This window comes from Pongo abelii, chromosome 20 (assembly GCF_028885655.2).
Source record: "Pongo abelii isolate AG06213 chromosome 20, NHGRI_mPonAbe1-v2.0_pri, whole genome shotgun sequence".
Lineage (NCBI taxonomy): Eukaryota > Metazoa > Chordata > Mammalia > Primates > Hominidae > Pongo > Pongo abelii.
Window position 1 is genome coordinate 44,044,255 of NC_072005.2, and position 21,100 is coordinate 44,065,354.

At 53.4% G+C, this 21,100-nt stretch overlaps 1 protein-coding gene across 3 annotated transcripts in view; it reads left to right on the forward strand.

The window, feature by feature from the left end:
- The first annotated feature begins 307 nt into the window (after positions 1–307).
- Positions 308–21,100, forward strand: part of RYR1 (ryanodine receptor 1) — a 148,656-nt gene continuing 127,863 nt past the window's right edge. For all 3 annotated transcript variants that reach the window (XM_054540360.2, XM_063720078.1, XM_063720079.1), the window contains exons 1-19: positions 308–379; positions 1,753–1,857; positions 2,970–3,044; positions 3,130–3,208; positions 3,561–3,673; positions 3,987–4,080; positions 5,850–5,943; positions 6,072–6,146; positions 7,702–7,858; positions 7,996–8,160; positions 11,163–11,284; positions 12,203–12,398; positions 14,562–14,697; positions 14,778–14,873; positions 14,960–15,078; positions 16,929–17,062; positions 17,478–17,719; positions 18,557–18,749; positions 19,785–20,001. In XM_054540360.2, the coding sequence (XP_054396335.2) occupies positions 362–379; positions 1,753–1,857; positions 2,970–3,044; positions 3,130–3,208; positions 3,561–3,673; positions 3,987–4,080; positions 5,850–5,943; positions 6,072–6,146; positions 7,702–7,858; positions 7,996–8,160; positions 11,163–11,284; positions 12,203–12,398; positions 14,562–14,697; positions 14,778–14,873; positions 14,960–15,078; positions 16,929–17,062; positions 17,478–17,719; positions 18,557–18,749; positions 19,785–20,001 (2,430 nt within the window). In that variant the 5' untranslated portion in view covers positions 308–361. The remainder of the gene's footprint in view (positions 380–1,752; positions 1,858–2,969; positions 3,045–3,129; positions 3,209–3,560; positions 3,674–3,986; positions 4,081–5,849; positions 5,944–6,071; positions 6,147–7,701; positions 7,859–7,995; positions 8,161–11,162; positions 11,285–12,202; positions 12,399–14,561; positions 14,698–14,777; positions 14,874–14,959; positions 15,079–16,928; positions 17,063–17,477; positions 17,720–18,556; positions 18,750–19,784; positions 20,002–21,100) is intronic.

A 21,100-nucleotide genomic window follows, 5' to 3' on the forward strand; every position in this document is an offset into this window, starting at 1 on the left:
GAGCAGGCAGAGGGCTTGGGTGGGTTGATCTTGTCAGTCACTGTCTTTTTCGTAAGGACCAGGGAGGGAGGAGGGGCCTGTAGTCTGCAGTGTCTGTGGTGTCCGGGCCAGGCCCCTTTGGAGACCCTGCCCCTCGGTTCCGCAGGACGATGAGGTGGTGCTGCAGTGCAGCGCCACTGTGCTCAAGGAGCAGCTCAAGCTCTGCCTGGCCGCCGAGGGCTTCGGCAACCGCCTGTGCTTCCTGGAGCCCACCAGCAACGCGCAGGTCTGTGCAGGAGGGGGAGGGGCTTGGGGACACGGGGATCTGAAGGGGCAGAGAATCTTGGGTCCAAAGAAGAGGGTTCTGGGAGTCTGAAAGGAGATGCTGACAGGAGAGAAAGTGAGGAGGGGGTCTAAGGCTAAGAGGGGCTACCTGAGGTGGAGAGGGGTGGAGGTCTGAGAAGGGAGGGGCAGGGGGTCTGGGGTGTTGGAGGGGATCCCTGTGTGCACAGAGGTGTGGTAGGCCAGGGCGGGGGCTGCTGATCCAGAATGTTCCTTGGCAGGTGGCTGAGTGGGCAGAAAGCCTTGGGTTTAAGGGGAGGTAGCCTGAGAGTCCAGAAGAAGGGCTGGTTGGGGAACAGGCGTCTCAGGAGGGAGGAGCAGGGAAACTGAGGGACGGCTGGGGGGGTGGGGAGGGACGAAGCAAAGGACCTGGAGCACAAGGAGGAGGGGTCTGCGGTGTTTTATTTTTGATTTTTAAAATTTTTTCAAGTAACGAGACTGAATCATTATGGGGTGTTTTAGGGGGAAGGAGGCCCTCGGCGGGGGTGGGGGAGGATGGGACAGGGCCTGAGATGCGGAGGGCAGAGGGCATCTGATGGGGATGGGGGCTTGAGGGTCTTAGATAGTGGAGTCTGAGGGAAGGTGATCCCCGAGTCTGAGCCCAGGAATTCTGAGGGTGGGGGCAGCTGGAGTCTGAGAGGGCAGGGGATTGAGGGGCCAAGGGCCTTGGATCCAAGACAAAGGGGCCTGGAGGGTCAGGGGACACCCGCAGGGGGCTGACTGGGGAGACTGGGGGCAGAGAGGTGGAAGGAGCCTGGGGTCTAAAAGGAGGAAACCCGGGGGAGGGGCGGGGGCTGGCAGACCAGGGGATGTGGAATCTGATGAGGGAGAAGTTTCAGAGTCTGAGGGAGAGGGGGTCTGAGGAGCAGAGTCTTGAGTTTAGGAGTTGGGCGGTGGGGGATTGAGGAGGGAGTATAAGGTTGGGTGCCCTCCTGTGTCTGTGAAGCAGAGTTCAGAGGTGTTTGAAGGAAAAGGCAGGAGCGAGGACTGTCTGATGGTGGAGGCAGGAGGTGGGGCTTCCTTTGGGGTTGGAGGGATGTGGGGTCATCTGCAGAGGAGGACACAGAACAGGAGATTCCTGTCCTTGGAGCAGGGTCAGTGTGTCTCAGGGGAGAGGCATGGGGCTGAGGCTTCCTATGAGATTAGGTGGGACACGGGTTAGTGGGGAGGGTTAGGGTTAGGGAAGTTTCTATGGAGTCTGGGTGGGTCTGAGGTGTTTGAGGGAGGAGGCACAGAAGAGGTGTTTTCGTGATGTTGGTCTAGATTCAGTGTGTCTGAGGGGGATGGCAGAGGGCAGGGCCTTCCTGTGGTGTGGGGGTGGGGTCTGGTGTCTCAGGAGTGTGGGCATCCAGACTAGGGGAGGGAGTGTGGCAGGGAATGGTGCTTGGGGGGGTCTTCCAGCCCCTCAATCACATCCCCCTCCCACCCCAGAATGTGCCTCCCGATCTGGCCATCTGTTGCTTCGTCCTGGAGCAGTCCCTGTCTGTACGAGCCCTGCAGGAGATGCTGGCCAACACGGTGGAGGCTGGCGTGGAGGTGAGGACCCCACCTGGGGGTGGGCAGGGTGGCAGAGATGGGCGAGAGGATCTGGGGGTTGTTTAGGGCACGGTGGCAAGGATGGGTGAGAGGACCCGGGGGTCGCTTACCATTTGCTCTTCTTCCTCTCTCTGCCCTGCCCCTAACAGGCCCTCAATTTGGATAAGTGGGTAGGTCTGGCCTTGGATGTCACCTGTCCTTCCACCCCTCCTGACCCCAGGCAGGCCCGTCTCTCAGGCCCACACCCTGCACACAGGGGCTGGAGGGTCTTCCCCCACCCCAGTTGTCGGGGGCTGTGGAGCCCAGAACAGGCCAGGCAGGAAGGAAGGAAGGAAGGGGATGGGGGCTTCTGAGCCCCTGTCCCCGACGCCTGCTCCTTTCTCCTCTTTCCAGTCCTTTCCCCCAACCCTGATCCCAGCTCCTCCCCGCATGGGACCTCTCCCCCACCTCCCCCATCCCAAGCGTGAGTGCCTCTGGTCCAGGAGTGGGTCCACCATGTGATCACCTGGCCCCATCACATGGTGCCCCCGTGGCGCCCTGGGAGCGTGGGCATGTGACGGCCATGATGGGAGGCATGGTGACATCGAGCAGTCAGATGTCTGCCCCAAGGTCCGGGCTGGGGACCTTGTGCTGGGGAGGGGCGGCTGTCTTACCACTGCGGGTGACGTTCACCTATGGAACAACTGCTAGGCCTGTCCCGGAGCACACGGGGCTGCAGCGCAGCATGATGGGGGAGGTCAGAGCAGAGGGGCCAGAGTCCATGGAACACGAGATCTTGGGGCCGTCCTCAGGGTCCCCAGGAAACTAGAAGACGGGTTCGTTCTCCTGAGTGATTTCCAGCCAAGGTGAAGGCAGCAGAGAGGACAGAGTGGGCTTTGGGGAATATAAAATGCTCCATCCATAGGCATCTCAGAGATATAGTCCCTGCTTCCGTGAATGGGGAAACTGAGGCAGAGACTCCTGTGGGAGTCTGAGCTGAGGCTGTTTTACCTCTAGGCCTGAGCATGGTATTTTACAGGGAGCATCTTGTCAACTGTGACTAGGCCAGACCTCTTGGGGATCTGGAGAGTCCGGGGATGTGTGCTTATTCTGTTCCCTCCCTCCCCCTGCAGTCATCCCAGGGCGGGGGACACAGGACGCTCCTGTATGGCCATGCTATCCTGCTCCGGCATGCACACAGCCGCATGGTGAGTGCAACCTCGGTGGGCGTGGGCAGGGGCCAGGGCATGTGGGGTCTGCTAGAAGGAGGCTGACCTCCCTCTACAACCCTAGTATCTGAGCTGCCTCACCACCTCCCGCTCCATGACTGACAAGCTGGCCTTCGATGTTGGACTGCAGGAGGACGCAACAGGTGCAGCGGCTGGAGGGGATGGGGGTGTGAAGGGGCCCCGCAGCAGGGATTCAGGGGGTAGAAGTTCTGCAGAAGGCAGAGGCAAGCATGAGACTACCCTGGGGACATGAATGGGGGCTTCGTAGCAGAGTCTGCGATACAGTCCGGACAGGGAGACTTAGACACACACTGGGGAGTGCTAGGCAGACAGTCTGAAGTCAGGAACGGGGAACTGTTAGGCAGAGAGTTGGTGGCAGTGATAGGAGAGTTGTGGGCCAAGGGCCCGGGAGGCTTGGTGGAGGGAGAGCCCTGGGGAAGAGCATTCTGGGAAGCCATCACCTGACAGCCACCCCCATTCCATCCCCACCCGTAGGAGAGGCTTGCTGGTGGACTATGCACCCAGCCTCCAAGCAGAGGTCTGAAGGAGAAAAGGTCCGCGTTGGGGATGACATCATCCTTGTCAGTGTCTCCTCCGAGCGCTACCTGGTGAGCCATTGCGGTTCCTCCTGCTCCCAGGTCTGGGGGTGCATGGGATGGTCCCCCATCTTCTCACCATGGGTTTGCCTGGCTGATCTCCCACCCCCAAGGTCCTGACTCCCAATTTCCCATTTCCTGTCCCCTGACATCCAATTTCCTGATTTCTGATCTCCCATTGCCCGACTTGATCATTTCCTGATCTGTGATCTCTGATGACTCTGTCTCCCATCTGCCGGTTTCCGGGTATCCACCCTTGATTTCTGTCCTCTGACGCTGGGACTCTCGCCCAACCCTGTAATCGTCTCTGACTGGTGGCCCCCAGCACCTGTCGACCGCCAGTGGGGAGCTCCAGGTTGATGCTTCCTTCATGCAGACACTGTGGAACATGAACCCCATCTGCTCCCGCTGCGAAGAGGGTGAGGGCCCCAGACCTCCCCCTAAATGGAGACCCCCCCCCCAAAACAGACCCTTAATGTTGCCCTTCAGGCATACCCAAATGGAGCCTTGGAACGTCAGACCTCAAACCTAGATCTCCAAATTATGGCTCTCACACTTAGATCTCCAGCTGACAACAAATCCAGACCCCCAGAGCTCAGACCCCCACAAACCCCAAACTAAATATCAGGCTCCCAAACTTAGACCCCAAAGTATTAGCCCCCAAGGCTCCTAAACTCAGATTCAAATCTTAAAACATCAAGTCTAAAGCTTGTGGCCGGGCATGGTGCACACTGGTAATCTCAGCACTTTGGGAGGCTGAAGCGGGTGGATCACCTGAGTTCAGGAGTTTGAGACCAGCCTGGCCAACATGGTAAAACCCCATCTTTATTAAAAACACAAAAATTATCTGAGTGTGGTGGCATGTGCCTGTAATCCCACCTACTCAGGAGCAGGAGAATTGCTTGAACCTGGGTGGCGGAGGAGCCTGGGTGACAGAGCCAGACTCTGCCTCAAAAAAAAAAAAAAAAAACAAATTTAAACTCCTTAGACAATAAGCATAGACTATGATCTCAGCCCCTCAAACCCAGACCCCCAAATTCAAACCTCAGATCCCCAAACCAAGACTCCAATCTTCAGCCCTCCAACCTCAGACTTCCAAACTTCAATTTCAAATCCCAAAAACCAAAATCCACCAAAGCAAACTCCCAATTCAGATTCCCATGCTAAGACTCCAGGCATGGCCCAATACTTTGACCCCAAGTCTCATACCCCAGACTTCAGAGTCCTAAACCAGACCCACACTGGGACTCAAAGCACAGATGGTTTTTGACCCTCAAACTCAGACCCTGAAACTCAGACCCATCAACTTCTAACTACAAAGCTCAGATCGCTCCTACGTCATACCCCAAAGCTCAGACTTCCAAACCCTAGATTGTAACCTCAGATCCCCAACCTCACTTTCCAGCTTCAGGCCTCCAAAATCAATACTCAAGGCCGAGCGCAGTGGCTCACGCCTGTAATCCCAGCACTCTGAGGGGCCAAGGCGGGTGGATCACTTGAGATCAGGAGTTCGAGACCAGCCTGGGCCAACATGGCAAAACCCCATCTCTACTACAAATACAAAAATTGGCTGGGCATGGTGGCGGGCGGCTGTAGCCCCAGCTACTTGGGAGGCTAAGGCAGGAGTATTGCTTGAATCTGGGAGGCAGAGGTTGCAGTGAGCCAAGATTGCGCCACTGCACTGCAGCCTGGGCAACAGAGCAAAACTCTGTCTTAAAAACAAAACTAAACAAAACGAAACAAAAAAACCCTCAAAATTCAGGCCCTAACTCCAGAACCCAGCCTCAGACCCAACCATCACCCTTCTAAACCCAGAGGCCAAACCTCAACCCTAGAACTCAGACTCCAACACCAGTGAACATCAGACTTCCACTTTGACCACACACACACTCTGACCCCAACCTCAAAAGTCCAAACTCAGAACCTTAAATCACAGACTCACAACTCCCCCAGCCTCAGCTCTGCAGACCCAGACCCCCCAAATTAGGTGCCCAGCTTCAGACCCCAAGTCTCATATCCCCACTTCAGGCCCGAAAATACCCTGAAACTCGGACCTCCAACTGCAAAGCCCCAAACTCAGCTTTCACGTTCCCCCAGGGGAGGAGCAGGGCCCCTGACTTCATCTTGGCTCCTGGGTCTTCCTGGGGCTCCAGCCTCCCACTGACCACCTTCCCTTGCTCCTCTTCAGGCTTCGTGACGGGAGGTCACGTCCTCCGCCTCTTTCATGGACATATGGATGAGTGTCTGACCATTTCCCCTGCTGACAGTGATGACCAGCGCAGGTCTGGGCCATGGACAAGAGGGCCTGGGGTCTAGGAGTGGACGTGGAGGGCTGGAACCCTATGAGTAGGATTAGGGACCAGATTCCGGGGAGCTGAACCCTTGACTTCACTCTCTCCTGTGTCCCCAGACTTGTCTACTATGAGGGGGGAGCTGTGTGCACCCACGCCCGCTCCCTCTGGAGACTGGAGCCACTGAGAATCAGGTAGGGTGGGGAAGGTGGCGAGAGGCCAGGGCGAGGCTGGGGTCACCTGGCAGGCTGGGAGGAGAAAAAAGGTCTTGAGAGAAGATCTGATAAAGAGACTGAAGGGTCTCGAGGGAAAATCAGAGCAGCCTGAGAGAGAGATGAAAATCTCGGCCAGGTGTGGTGACTTCATGCCTGTAGTCCCGGCACTTTGGGGAGGCTGAGGTGAGAGGATCACTGGAGGCCGGAAGTTCAAAACCAGCCTGGGCAACATCATGAGGCTCCTGTCTCTGCAAAAAAATAAAGAATTAGCCGGGTGTGGTGGTGTGCGCCTTTAGTCTCAGCTACTTTGTGGGGCTGAGGTGGGAGGATCACTTGAGCCCAGGGGATCAAGGCTGCAGTGAGCTGAGATCCTGCCACTGTACTCCAGCCTGGGTGACAGAGCAAGAACCTGTCTCAAAAAAACAAACAAAACAAAAACAAAAAGAGGCCAAGCATGGTGGCTCACGCCTGTAATGCCAGCACTTTGGGAGGCTGAGGCAGGTGGATCATTTGAGGTCAGGAGTTCCAGACCAGGCTGGCTAACGTGGTGAAACCGTGTCTCTACTAAAAATACAAAAATTAGCCTGGTGTGGTGGTGGGAACTTGTAATCCTTACTACTGGGGAGGCTCAGGCAGGAGAATCCCTTGAACCCAGGAGGTGGCGGTTGCCGTGAGCTGAGATTGCACCATCGCATTCCAGCCTGGGTGACAGAGCGAGACTCCATCTCAAAAAAATACAAAAACAAAGGCTGGGTGCGGTGGCTCACACCTGTAATCCCAGCACTTTGGGAAGCCGAGGCGGGTGGATCATTTGAGGTCAGGAGTTCAAGACCAGCCTGGCCAACATGGTGAAACCCCGTCTCCACTAAAAATACAAAATTAGCCAGGCGGTAGTGGCACGCACCTGTAATCCCAGCTTCTCGGGAGGCTGAGGCAGGAGAATCACTTGAGCCTGGGAGGCAGAGGTTGCAGTGAGGTGAGATGGTGCCACTGCACTCCAGCCTGGGCAACAGATTGAGGCTCTGCCTTAAAAAAAAAAAAAAAAAAAAATGAAGTCTCTCTGGAGTCCTGTGGGAAAAGGAGGTTTGGGGGGTTTTCGAGGGAGAGATTGGGGGCCCTAAGTAAAATGATGGGGGAATTTAGGGGTCTGGAAAAACGAGGGCACTGGAGACATTTGGGAAGCCCTGAGGAAGCTGTGAGGGCCTGAGAGATGATTGGGGTTCCTAAGGGAGGACTAGGGGTCCTAATTAAGATTTAGGGGCCCTATGAAAAGTTTGAGGAACACTGGAAGAGGGTTCGGGGCTTAAGGAGGTTTGGACCAAGACTATAGTGTCCAGGCGGGGTGCGGTTGCTCATGCCTGTAATCCCAGCACTTTGGGAGGCCGAGGCGGGAGGATTGCTTGAGCCCTGGAGTTCAAGATCAGCTTGGGCAACATAGCAAGACCTGGTTTCTGTTAGAAAAAGAAGAAAAGACTGTAATGCCCATGAGAGAACTGGGGGGTCCTCTGACTCCCCTGGCCTTCACCTTCCACAGCTGGAGTGGGAGCCACCTGCGCTGGGGCCAGCCACTCCGAGTCCGGCATGTCACCACCGGGCGGTACCTAGCGCTCACTGAGGACCAGGGCCTGGTGGTGGTTGACGCCAGCAAGGCCCACACCAAGGCTACCTCCTTCTGCTTCCGCATCTCCAAGGTCAGTGGGGTTTGTGGCGCCCTCCCTCACCTGGAGCCCCCAGTCCCAGCCCAGCCTGCACTCTGCATTCCCTCAGCGGGGCTCCCCTGCTAAACACACAGGCAGAGGAGGCTGACCTGTGTCTCCTGCCCCTGCAGGAGAAGCTGGATGTGGCCCCCAAGCGGGATGTGGAGGGCATGGGCCCCCCTGAGATCAAGTACGGGGAGTCACTGTGCTTTGTGCAGCATGTGGCCTCAGGACTGTGGCTCACCTATGCCGCCCCAGACCCCAAGGCCCTGCGGCTCGGCGTGCTCAAGAAGAAGGTAGGTGTAATCCCAGCTACTCAGGAGGCTGAGGTGGGAGAATCGCTTGAGCCCAGGAGGTCAAGGCTGCAGTGAGCTGGTGATCATGCCACTGCACTCCAGCCTGGGTGACAGAGTGAGGTGGGGTGCAGGGAGGGTGCTGAAGGGTGGTGCTTGAGACTTTGGGAGTTTGAGGATGAGACTGAAAGACAGAGACTGGGAGAAAAACTGAGACTGAGAGAAACAGCAAAAAAGACAAAGGGATATATCTACATGGAGAGAGAGAGAGAGAGAACAGAAATCTATAGACAGAGGCAGGGAAAGGCAGAGATAAAGAGGCATGGAAACAGAGAAATAGAGAAAGATAGAGATAGAGAAACAGAGACACAGCCGGGCGTGGTGGCTCATGCCTGTAATCCTAGCACTTTGGGAGGCCCAGGCAGTTGGATCACCTGAGGTCAGGAGTTTGAGACCAGCCTGGCCAACATGGTGAAACCCTGTCTGTACTAAAAATACAAAAATTAGCCAGGCGTGGTGGCAGCTGCCTGTAATCCCAGCTACTCAGGAGGCTGAGGCAGAAGAATTGCTTGAACCTGGGAGGTGGAGGTTGGGAGTGAGCCAAGATCGTGCCATTGCACTCCAGCCTGGCTGACAAGAGTGAAACTCCGTCTCAGAAAAACAAAAACAAAACAAAACAAAAACAAAAAAAACAGAGACAGAGTGAGAAAAAGATGGATAATGACCAACTGAGAATAACGTTCAACAAATAATTACTGAGTACCCAAGTTGTTCTGGTTGTGTGTGTAGAAAATAGATGAGCTGTACCGACCTGTTCCCTGCCCTCCCAGTGCTCAGAAATCGTGAACAAATTGCCTTTAGTGAAGTACATAGTTTTACAATTAAGGAGTGGGAAAACTATTTTTGGCAGAGGGAATAGCATGTGCAAAGGTCCTGAGGTTAACATGAGCTTGGCTTGTTGCAGTAGCAGAAAGAAGCCACAGTGTGGCTGGAGCAGGGTGAGCGATGGGTGAGTAGTGGTTGGTGAGGAAAGAGAGGGGATGGGAACAGCTCGTGTGAGGCCTTGTGGGCTATGGGAGAGGTCTAGTTTTGTTTGTTTGCTTTTTGTAGAGACGAGGTCTCACTATATTACACAGGCTGGTCTCAAACTCCTGGGGCTCAAGTGATCCTCCTGCCTCAGCCTCCCAAAGTGCTGAGATTAAAGTGTAAAGTGTGAGCCACTGCTCCTGGCCAGGTTCTGGTTTTTATCCTGAGTGAGATGGGCTCACAGGAGATTTTGAGCAGGGCAGGGAGGTGACCTGATGCAGGATCACAGAATTCTTAGGCTGTCTCTGGGAACAGACTACGGTCAGGGGACAGAGCCAGAGCAGGGAGACCAGAGAAGAGACTGCTGTGATGTTACAAATGGGAGATGACAGTGGACAGGACCAGGATGGGGACTGTGGAGTTGGGAAGAGTGGTAGATTCTGGTGGGGTCCTGAGGGTAGAGCCAACAGGATTTGCTGACAGATTGGCTGTGGGGTGAGAGAGGGGGAGGGGTTGAGGGTGATGCCATGATTTTTTGCCCCAAGCAACTGGAAGGATGGAAGTGCTGAAACAGCCTCATTGTCTGGAGTATCACCCGAGGTTTGTGGTCTCACGGCCACAGAGAACAAGGACGCAGACACACAAAGAGTGAGGTTAAGAGGGGACGTTTAATAGGTGAAAGAAGGAGCTCTCTACTGCAGAGAAGGGTCCCAGAAAAATGGGTTGAAATGCAGGGGGTTTCATGGTGAAATGCAGGGGGCTTTACAGGTGAGCTGGTGGGGAGGCGGTATCTGATTTACCTAGGGTGCAAAAGACTGGTTGGACCAGTTGTGCCATTTGCATAGGGCACAAATTTCTGGCTGCCTCCGCCCTAAGTTTTTATTGTGCAAGCGGGTCCTCTGCCTGAGCTGCGCCATGTTGTCCATTCCTTTGCTGTACACGTGGAAACAATAAATAAATAAATAAATAAATAAATAAATAAATAAAGGGAAGATGGAGCCTCCATGTTGGACATGCCCAGCCCCAGGTATACCTTTTCTATCAGCACATTCCCCCATGCAAGCTTCTAGCTTGCTTATCTATGTTTGTAGCTCGATTTTTCAGGCTGCTCTTTGTTAGAAAAGAAATTATTTTGGGGGCTGCTTTCCGTTAGAAAGGAAACTCTGCCGAGGACTCTATTGCCCTTACTCTCTGCCTAAATAATTTCTCTCTACCTCTTGTATCAGTGCCATTAACCGAGTTAGGGGACAGTCAGTGTTGGCTCAGAAGGACAGGGATCTTAGGCTTTACTGCCAGTGCATAGAACAGAGCCACTTACTACAGCCTTGCTGAAAGGATAAGTAGGAAGCCTTGGGGAGGCACCCGTTTGCAAAAACAGGCCTGTAGTTGAATACATGAGCCAAGGGCGTAGAGACAGGGCCTGGGCCATGTCCAAAGTGGGGACACGTGAGCATCATCAGCAGGTGGATAGTATTTACAGCCGCAGACTGGATGAGTTCTGGGGAGGTCGGCTTGGGGTGAAGCCAGCAGCCATGATGGTCTCACCTCATAGAAAGGTGGTCCGGCATTCTGTCTGGGACAGGTTCAGTTTGGGGGTTGTTAGAGCTTTCTGGTCGGGGGGAATGTTAAGTTAGCAGTAGGTACAGGTGGAAAGGGTCTGGCCTGGAGACAGAGACAGGAAGGAGATAGGGACAGAGAGATAGAGAGGGAGAGGCAGGGACAGAGGTGAGAGAGATAGACAGAGAGACAAAGACAGACAAAACCAAAAACAGGGACACAGAGAGACAGAGAGGAGAGAGAGAATCAAAGACACGGAGGAGACAGATGACGGGGGACAGAAAAATGAGGAGGAATTTGCAGTGAGATTCTGCAGAGCAGGGAGGAGGAGGCAAGTGCAGAACTCAAGTCTGGACAGACGTCTTGGGGGCATGGCCCTGGGTGGCTGGGCCCACTCCAGACCTCTGTCTCCCCACTCCTAGGCCATGCTGCACCAGGAGGGCCACATGGACGACGCACTGTCGCTGACCCGCTGCCAGCAGGAGGAGTCCCAGGCCGCCCGCATGATCCACAGCACCAATGGCCTATACAACCAGTTCATCAAGTGAGCGACCTGCCCTCCCATGCTCCGGGCATCCATGCACCTGGCCTCTTTCATCTCTACCTCTGTTGCCCACACCCTTGTCTAACATATACATGGGCCAAGTGCAGTGGCTCACACCTGTAATCCCAAGACTTTGGGAGGGCAAGGCAGGAGGATCGCTTGAGCCCAGGAGCTTGAGACCAGCCTGGGCAGCATAGGGAGACCCTGCCTCTACCAAAAAAAAAAAAAAAAAATTAGGCTGGGCACAGTGGCTCATGCCTGTAATCCTAGCACTTTGAGAGGCTGAGGCGGGCAGATCGCTTGAGCCCAGGAGTTTGAGACCAGCCTGAGCAACATAGTGAAACCCTGTCTCTATAAAAAAATTACAAAATATTGGCCAGGTGTGGTGGCACGTGCCTGTAGTCCCAGCTGCATGGGAGGCTGAGGAGGGAGGATTGCTTGAGCCGGGGGGCAGAGGCTGCAGTGAGCCACTATACTCCAGCTTCAATGACAGAGCGAGACCCTTCTCAAAAAATAATAACAATAATATACACATGACCCCTAACCTCTAAACTCCTGACCTCTGTACACTTGACCCCTAATCTGACCTTGACAACCATGATCACACTCCTGATCATCACCCAACTTTCACACCCCTGACACCCAGAGCCTGGACCCTGGACCTCTCCATCCCTGAGTTCCGGGACCCCCCTGTACCTACACAGGAGCGAGTCCCAGTCCCAGCTCTGCCCTTGGCCATTGTGTGACCTGGGACAAATGCTTTTCCCTCTCTGCGTCTCAGTCTCCCTCTCTGTGTCTCAGTCTCCCTCTCTGTAAAACGGGTGGGTCTGGGGGAGTCTTGCGGGAATGAGGTTGCGGCAGTGAGGTTGAGGCAGTTAGCGCTCCCGGCCGTGGCTGACAGCTGCGAGGTCCCTGTAGGAGCCTGGACAGCTTCAGCGGGAAGCCACGGGGCTCAGGGCCGCCGGCTGGCACAGCGCTGCCCATCGAGGGCGTTATCCTGAGCCTGCAGGACCTCATCATCTACTTCGAGCCTCCCTCCGAGGACTTGCAGCACGAGGAGAAGCAGAGCAAGCTGCGAAGCCTGCGCAACCGCCAGAGCCTCTTCCAGGAGGAGGTGAGGACGCGGCGAGGGCGGAGCGGGGCCTGTGGGACCAGGGGGCGGGACCACTGAGGGGCGGGGCCTGAGGGACCTGGGGAAGTAGAGTCTGAGAAGGGGGCGGGGCAGGAGAAGGAGCCGGACAGGAACCCCAGCCAGTGAGAACACGAGGGGGCGGGGCCTTAGGAGGGGCGGGCCTGCTGCACTGGTGGGCAGGACCTTTGGGAAGGGGCAGGGCGTATGGCCGACCAGGGGGCGGGGCCTGGAGAGAAGGACGAAATAAAAGAGCTGAGGAGCGGGGCCTGTGTGAAGCTCAGGGATAGGATGCGGCCCGGGGAGGTGAGGCCAGGGGTGGGGCCAGAGGTCAGAAATAGGGCTGCCGACTCAGCGGGCGGGGTCTGCTGGCGCAGGGTCTGCGAGGTGGGCGGACAGAATCAGGGTGGGGTATGGGAGGTGCCGAGCCAGACATAGATCTTTGGGCATTAGGGAGGGGAGGCCAGCTGTGAACAAAACAGAAAAAAATCTCTGTCCTTATGGAGTTGACACGGCAGGGAGAGACAGGAGATCAATAAAATAAATAAGTAAATTGTATGGCATATTAGATGGTAATAACTGTTAAAGAGAAAAATTCAGCAGGTAAGGGGTAGGGAGTGTTGAGGTTTTGCAGTTTAAGACAGAGCCGTCAGGCAGGGTGACCTGGAGGAAGAGAGGAAGCCACGTGCAAAGGCTATGAGGTGGGCGGGTGTTTGGCATGTTCCAGAAACAGTCAGGTGGTGATTGGAGCAGGGAGGCTTGGGTGGGGGAGTGGGAGGAAATGAGGGCAGAGAGGTGACGAGGGCCAGGCCTTGGTGAGGACTTTGGCTTTGGAAGCCACAGGAGGTTTTGGTGCTCTACAGTCACAGCTAGTCAGTGGCAGAGCTGGTCAGTGTGATGGCCACTTTGGTTGTGCTCTCCACTTTGAGGCACTGCTACTCTCACTACTGATCTGGGCCCCAGGATGCAGATACAACAATTGTTTTGTTTTGTCTTGTTTTTTGAAACAGAGTCTCTCTCTGTTGCCCAGGCTGGAGTGCAGTGGTGTGATATTGGCTCACTGCAACCTCCACCTCCCGGGTTCAAATGATTCTCCTGCCTCAGCCTCCCAAGTAGCTGAAACTACAGGTGTGAGCCACCACGCCCGGCTAATTTTTGTATTTTTAGTAGAGATGGGGTTTCGCCATGCTGGTCAGGCTGGTCTCAAACTTCTGACCTCAGGTGATCTGCCCGCCTTCGCCTCCCAAAGAGCCGGGATTACAGGCGTGAGCCACTGCACCCAGACAGTTTTGTCCTTTTTGTTGATTTCACTGTTTATAATGTCTCCCAAGTGTAGTGCTGAAGTGCTGTCTAGCTTTCCTGAGTTCAAGAAAGCTATGATGTGCCTTACTGAGAAAATATGTGTTAGATAAGCTTAATTAAGGCATGAGTTATAGTACTATTGGCTGTGAATTTAATGTTAATGACTCAACAATATATATTAAATAACTGTCTTTAAACAGAAACATAAAAAACAAGGTTATGTAATAAGTGGTTGATGAAAATGCTGTCACAAACTCACAGGGACTCCTTGTATTTCCCCTAGAAGCAGTGGTTCAGTATTTGATAATTCAGCCTTCATAATCACTTTATAGAACATAACTATGAATAATGAGAATTGATTGTATATGTTTTATGTACTTTTCTGTATGTATATTATGATTCACAATGAAATAAGAAAAAATATTAAAATGTAAAAAAAAAAAAAAAGAAAAGATAAAGTGAGAAAAATCTTTCTGATGGTTGGTGTGGAGAGTGAACTGGGCCAATTAGGACCAGGAGTGGGGTTCCCGGAAGTGAGTAGGATGGAGAGAAAAGTGCAGGAAGGGGAAGTATAAACTCAGTCCTGGTGTTAATAAGGACTGAATTATCATGGACTGAATCTCATACTGGGGATAGAGTCAGAGAGGACAAGAATAGATATGGGGAGCCAAGGAGGAGAGGAGAGCAATGGGACTGATTGGGAATATGAAACCGAAGGGGCTGGTTTAGATCTGGGAACACACCGTCACTAGTTGTTGAAGGAATATGAATTCGTGAATCCAAGAAAGACAAGGAAGGGAGGGCTTGGGTCTCCTATTGTGACCCCTCTTATTTTCCTCATCCTAGGGGATGCTCTCCATGGTCCTGAATTGCATTGACCGCCTAAATGTCTACACCACTGCTGCCCACTTTGCCGAGTTTGCAGGGGAGGAGGCAGCTGAGTCCTGGAAAGAGATTGTGAATCTTCTCTATGAACTCCTAGGTAGGTGTCCCAGTCCTGACTCTCCTGAGAACACCCCAGATCCCCAGTCCTATTGGATCTGACACCTCTTCCCCCCTCAGCTTCTCTAATCCGTGGCAATCGTAGCAACTGTGCCCTCTTCTCCACAAACTTGGACTGGCTGGTCAGCAAGCTGGATCGGCTGGAGGCCTCATCTGGTAGGAGAACCCGGGGGAGTGGGACAGAGGCTTGTGGGAGGGGATGGCCATGGTCACTTCACCTCTCATTCTGGAAACCCTGGCAGGCATCCTGGAGGTCCTGTACTGTGTCCTCATTGAGAGTCCAGAGGTTCTGAACATCATCCAGGAGAATCACATCAAGTCCATCATCTCCCTCCTGGACAAGCATGGGAGGAACCACAAGGTCGGCCCCTCACCCCTGACCTCTCATCCCCTGAACTCTGAATGCTGACCTCTCCCCAGGGCCCCAGAACTCTGCTCACTCCCTCACTTCCTTCCTCCATCTCATCTCTCACCTGTACGCCACTCCCACTGGCTTTCATCTCAACACAGGGGTCTCAAACAATGACTCTTAAGTTGATTCTGGGCCACAGATGTGCTTGGTTAGATCTCTGAAAATTTTTTTTTTTGAGACAGAGTCTCACACTGTTGCTCAGACTGGAGTGTAGTGGTGCTATCTTGGCTCACTGCAACCTCTGCCTCCTGGGTTCAAGCAATTCTCCTGCCTCGGCCTCCCAAGAAGCTGGGACTACAGGCACACGCCACCACGCCCAGCTAATTTTTGTATTTTTTTTTAGTAGAGACGGGGTTTCACAATGTTGGCCAGGATGGTCTCAATCTCTTGGCTTCATGATCCGCCCACCTCAGCCTCCCAAAGTGCTGGAATTACAGGTGTGAACCACTGGCGCCCGGCATTTTGTTTTTTGTTTTTTTTTTGAGACAGAGTCTCGCTCTGTCACCCAGACTGGAGTGGGAGTGCAGTGGCATGATCTCGGCTCACTGCAACCTCTGCCTCCCAGGTTCAAGCAATTCTTCTGCCTCAGCCTCCCGAGTAGCTGGGATTACAGGTGCCCGCCACTACGCCCAGCTAATTTTTGTAATTTTAGTAGAGACAGGGTTTCACCATGTTGGCCAGGCTGGTCTAGAACTCCTGACCTCAGGTGATCCACCCACCTTGGCCTCCCAAAGTGCTGGGATTACAGGTGTGAGCCACCGTGCCCCACCGGTGGCGCTGAAATGTTTTTAAAATTTTCAAATATTACAGCCTCTAGGTGGACTGTACATATATATATACACACACATATATACACGTATATATATATACACATATATATACGCACATATATATACACGTATATATATACACACACACATATATATACACACATATATATACATGTATATATATATATACACACTCTAGTTTGCCATAGCCCTACAAGTTCCTGTTGCATTATTTCTAACCACTTCACACATTTATTCAGTCAGTGCAAAAGTAATTGCAGTTTTGCTATTAAAAGGAATGACAGCCGGGCACGGTGGCTCACGCCTGTAATCCCAGCACTTTGGGAGGCCAAGGCGGGTGGATCACGAGGTCAGCAGATCGAGACCGACCATCCTGGCTAACGCAGTGAAACCCCATCTCTACTAAAAATACAAAAAATTAGCCAGGCGTGGTAGCGGGCACCTGTAGTCCCAGCTACTCAGGAGGCTGAGGCAGGAGAATGGCATGAACCCGGGAGGCGGAGCTTGCAGTGAGCCGAGATTGCGCCACTGCATTCCAGCCTGGGCGACAGAGCCAGACTCTGTCTCAAGAAAAAAAAAAAAGGAATGACAAAAACTGGAATTACTTTTGCACCAGCCTAATACATTTTCCACTTGGCCCCTAAAGACACAAGTTTGCAACCCCTGCTGATTTAAAATTTCATCTTGATTCCTGTGTCTCTCACTGGTCGTTTTCACTCTGCCCTCTGACCTCTTACCTCACTACTCCAGTATCTCCTTCCTTACATTGCTGATAACTTATCCCAACTCATGTGACCCTCCCTCAGCCTCTTGCCAGATCTTCCTCTTTGACCCCTAACCTTTCTCTGATCCCTGACCTTCCACTTTCACCACCTCCTCTCAGTCAAAATTGCCACATCTTATCCCAATGCGCTGTCCTTTCCTCCTGGCTTCCCTCCCTCCCAGGGTTCTTCCATAGACCCTGCCCTGGTGCCTACACACCCTTTGACCTCTGACCTTGACCTCTAGGTCCTGGACGTGCTATGCTCCCTGTGTGTGTGTAATGGTGTGGCTGTACGCTCCAACCAAGATCTTATTACTGAGAACTTGCTGCCTGGCCGTGAGCTTCTGCTGCAGACAAACCTCATCAACTATGTCACCAGGTCTGGCTCTTAACATCTGACCCCAGAACTCAGAACCTCTCAATCCTCTCCCTGACTTAGAGACTCCACACCCAGGTGGATGTCCCTTCCTTAATCTGCCACCCCAGGGTTAACAACCAGTCCTCACAGATGTCCACTGTGGCCCCCACTCTCCCTTGGCATCCACTCCTCTTGTTCTGTCTTCCAGGCTCCATTTCTGCCTCTGTCTGTTTCTTTCGTTCTCTCTGTCTCTCTCTGCTTTCTCTTTTTGTCTTTGCCTGTTTCTGTCTCGATTCTTCCTCCATGTCTTTCTCCCTGTCTCTCTCCCATCTCTCTCTCTCTGTCTGCGGATGTCTGTCTCTCTCCCGCTTCCCACCACTTGGCTCTCCTCTCTGCCTCTCCGTCATCCCCCTCTCCTGTCCCATCTCTCCTGCAGCATCCGCCCCAACATCTTTGTGGGCCGAGCGGAAGGCACCACGCAGTACAGCAAATGGTACTTTGAGGTGATGGTGGACGAGGTGACTCCATTTCTGACAGCTCAGGCCACCCACTTGCGGGTGGGCTGGGCCCTCACCGAGGGCTACAGCCCCTACCCTGGGGGCGGCGAGGGCTGGGGCGGCAACGGGGTCGGCGATGACCTCTATTCCTACGGCTTTGATGGACTGCATCTCTGGACAGGTACCTGACCCCTTCCAGGGGACCCTAACCCCTGACCATTGACCCCAGCGTTTCTAAGACTCTGACCATACACCTTGGGGTTCTCAGGATCCTGACTCCCAGAAAAGGTCAACTTTTGACCTTTTAGTCCTCATTTCCCAAGACCCTAACCCCAGAGCTTCCAGATTCCCGGCTCTGACTTGTATCCTCGTTACCTACAGAACTCTGATCCCAGAGTAAGTGTGACCTCTGACCCTAGATATCCCAGAAGACCACTCAGATTACTGTGATCTCTGATCTTTGACTTCTGACCCCAGGAGAATTTATTTATTTATTTTGTTTGTTTATTTATTTTGAAGCAGAGTCTCACTCTGTCTCCTAGGCTGGTGTGCAGTAACATGATCTCAGCTCACTGCAACCTCTGCCTCTCGGGTTCAAGTGATTCTCCTGCCTCAGCCTCCCAAGTAGCTGGGACTACAGGCATGCACCACCATGCCCGGCTCATTTTTGTATTTTTAGTAGAGACAGGGTTTCACCACACTGGCCAGGCTGGTCTCCTGACCTCAAGTGATCCATCCGCCTTGGCCTTCCAAAGTGCTGGGATTACAGGTGTGAGCCACTGTATCTGGCCCTCAGGAGGATTTAATCTCTGGCCCCACAGCTCAGAATCCTAACTTCAGGGGAACCCTGACCTCTGCCCTTCATTTCAGAGCTACGGGAGCATCCAAGGGAGCACTTTCCATTAGGGTTTCCAGGATGCAGTCCCCACATGAGCCTCCAATATCTGTCCCTTTTCTCTTGGTATCATTGGTTCTGTGGGACCTATGACGTCTGACCCATCTCTGGTGACTGATGCAGGACACGTGGCACGCCCAGTGACTTCCCCAGGGCAGCACCTCCTGGCCCCTGAAGACGTGATCAGCTGCTGCCTGGACCTCAGCGTGCCGTCCATCTCCTTCCGCATCAACGGCTGCCCCGTGCAGGGCGTCTTTGAATCCTTCAACCTGGACGGGCTCTTCTTCCCTGTTGTCAGCTTCTCGGCTGGTGTCAAGTGAGAACTTGCCCCCACCCCACGGCCAGTCCTCAGACCTAGGACTGACCTGAGATATCTTCCCCAGTCACTCCATGGCCCCCCAGGAGGCCAGGACACTGCAGCCTACCATCAAGAGTGACCGGTGGCCAGAACCCTTACTTGAAGATCCCAGGGACTTCCACGTGACCCCAGACTCTTTCCAATGACCTCAGATTCTCCCTAACCCCATGTCCTTCTGGTAACCTCTGAGATAATGGTCTCAGACTCTCCTAGTGGTCTCTCAACAACCCAAGGTTCTTCCGGTGACCTCCCAATGACCTCAGACTTTCCCAGTGACACCAGAATCTGATGATGATCTCATGACTCCAGACCTTCCTTGACTCCCCAGTAGCCTCAGACTCTCCCAATGACACCAGAATCTGATGATGATCTCATGACTCCAGACCCTCCTTAACCCCCTAATGACTTCAGACTCTTCCAAAGACACCATACTCTCTCAATAATCTCTTAATAATGCCAGCATCTCCTGATGACTTTTCAATAGACCCAGACTTGCCCAGTGACCCTGCTCCCGAATAACCCCATTTATTCCAAAGCCCCCCCAATGATCCAGTCCTTTCCCAATCACCCCAAGCTCTCCGAATGTCCATTCAACGGTGTTTATGTTTATCTCATAATTGTAACAGATGCTCAGTGACTTCTCAAATGACCTTCTTCTTGGTCTCCCCAACCTTCCAATGTCCCTGAATGCTCTGTTGACCTAGGGTCTCCTCTGAAGGACTGTTCCATGACCTTGCAGTCATCTGAACTCTTCTAGATTAACCAGAGACCCTCCTGCTCTCAACTCCCTGGCTCTTAATTCCCTTATGATATTCCTTTGACTCTAGACTTCTTTTTATGACTTCTAAATGACCTCCAGGACACTATGACTGCCCGGTGACCTTGGGTCTCCCCAGAACTTTCCATTGATCCCAGAACTGCTTCCATGTCCCCCACTGACCACAGACTGTCCCCCATAACCTCCCCTCAATGATCCCCATTGTCCTTCCCCAGGGTGCGGTTCCTCCTTGGTGGCCGCCATGGTGAATTCAAGTTCCTGCCCCCACCTGGCTATGCCCCATGCCATGAGGCTGTGCTCCCTCGAGAGCGACTCCATCTTGAACCCATCAAGGAGTATCGACGGGAGGGGCCCCGGGGGCCTCACCTGGTGGGCCCCAGTCGCTGCCTCTCACACACCGATTTCGTGCCCTGCCCTGTGGACACTGTCCAGGTACTGCCTACCCTGCAAAGGTTTTCTGGTGAGGCAGGGTCTCTTAGGAGTCAGAGAAGGGGTGGGGTGCCATCGTTCATGCCTGTAATCCCAGCACTTTGGATGGCCAGGCGCGGTGGCTCATGCCTGTAAGCCCAGCACTTTGGGAGGCTGAAGCGGGTAGATCACCTGAGGTCAGGAGTTCAAGACCAGCCTGGCCAACACGGTGGAAGTGAAACCCTGTCTCTACTAAAAATACAAAAAGTTAGCTGGATGTGGTGGTGGGCACCTGTAATCCCAGCTACTCGGGAGACTGAGGCAGGAGAATCGCTTGAACCCGGGAGGTGGAGTTTGCAGTGAGCTGAGGTCGCACCATTGCACTCCAGCCTGGGCAACAGAGTGAGACTCCATCTCAAAACAAACAAACAAAAAAACAAAAGCAACCAACATTTTGGGAAGCCAAAGTGGGGGCCTTGCGCTTGAGCCCAAAAGTTCGAGATTAGTCTGGGTAATGTGGTGAGACCCCGTATTTACAGAAAAAAAAATTTTAATATTTACAAATTTAGACAATTTTTTAAAAGGAGTGAGAGAGGTGGGGAGCTGGGAACTAGAAGCTGGGAACCTCGTTGTTTAACAGATGGAGAAACCGAGCACAGAGAGGCAAAGGATTCTGTCAGGGCAGAATTGCAGTCTCAGGGAGTCCTCACCACTGCCCCACAAAGAAAGGTTGGCTCACACCTGTGATCCTAGAACTTTGAGAGGCCGAGGCAGGAGGATTGCTTGAGTCCACGAGTTTGAGACCAGCCTAGGCAACATAGCAAGACCCCATCTCTACTAAAAATTAAAAGTTAGCTGAGGTGATGGTCCATGACTGTAGTCCCAGCTACTTGGGAGGCTGAGATGGGAGGTCACTTGAGCCCAGGGATTCGAGGCTGCAGTGACCTATGATTGTACCACTGCACTCCAGCCTGGGTGACAGAGCAAAACCCTGAAAAAAAAGAAAGGAAGAGAGAGAAAGAAAGAAAGAAAGAAAGAAAAAGGCTGGGTGTGGTGGCTCATGCCTGTAATCTCAGCACTTTGGGAGGCTGAGGCGGGCAGATCACCTGAAGTCAGGAATTCA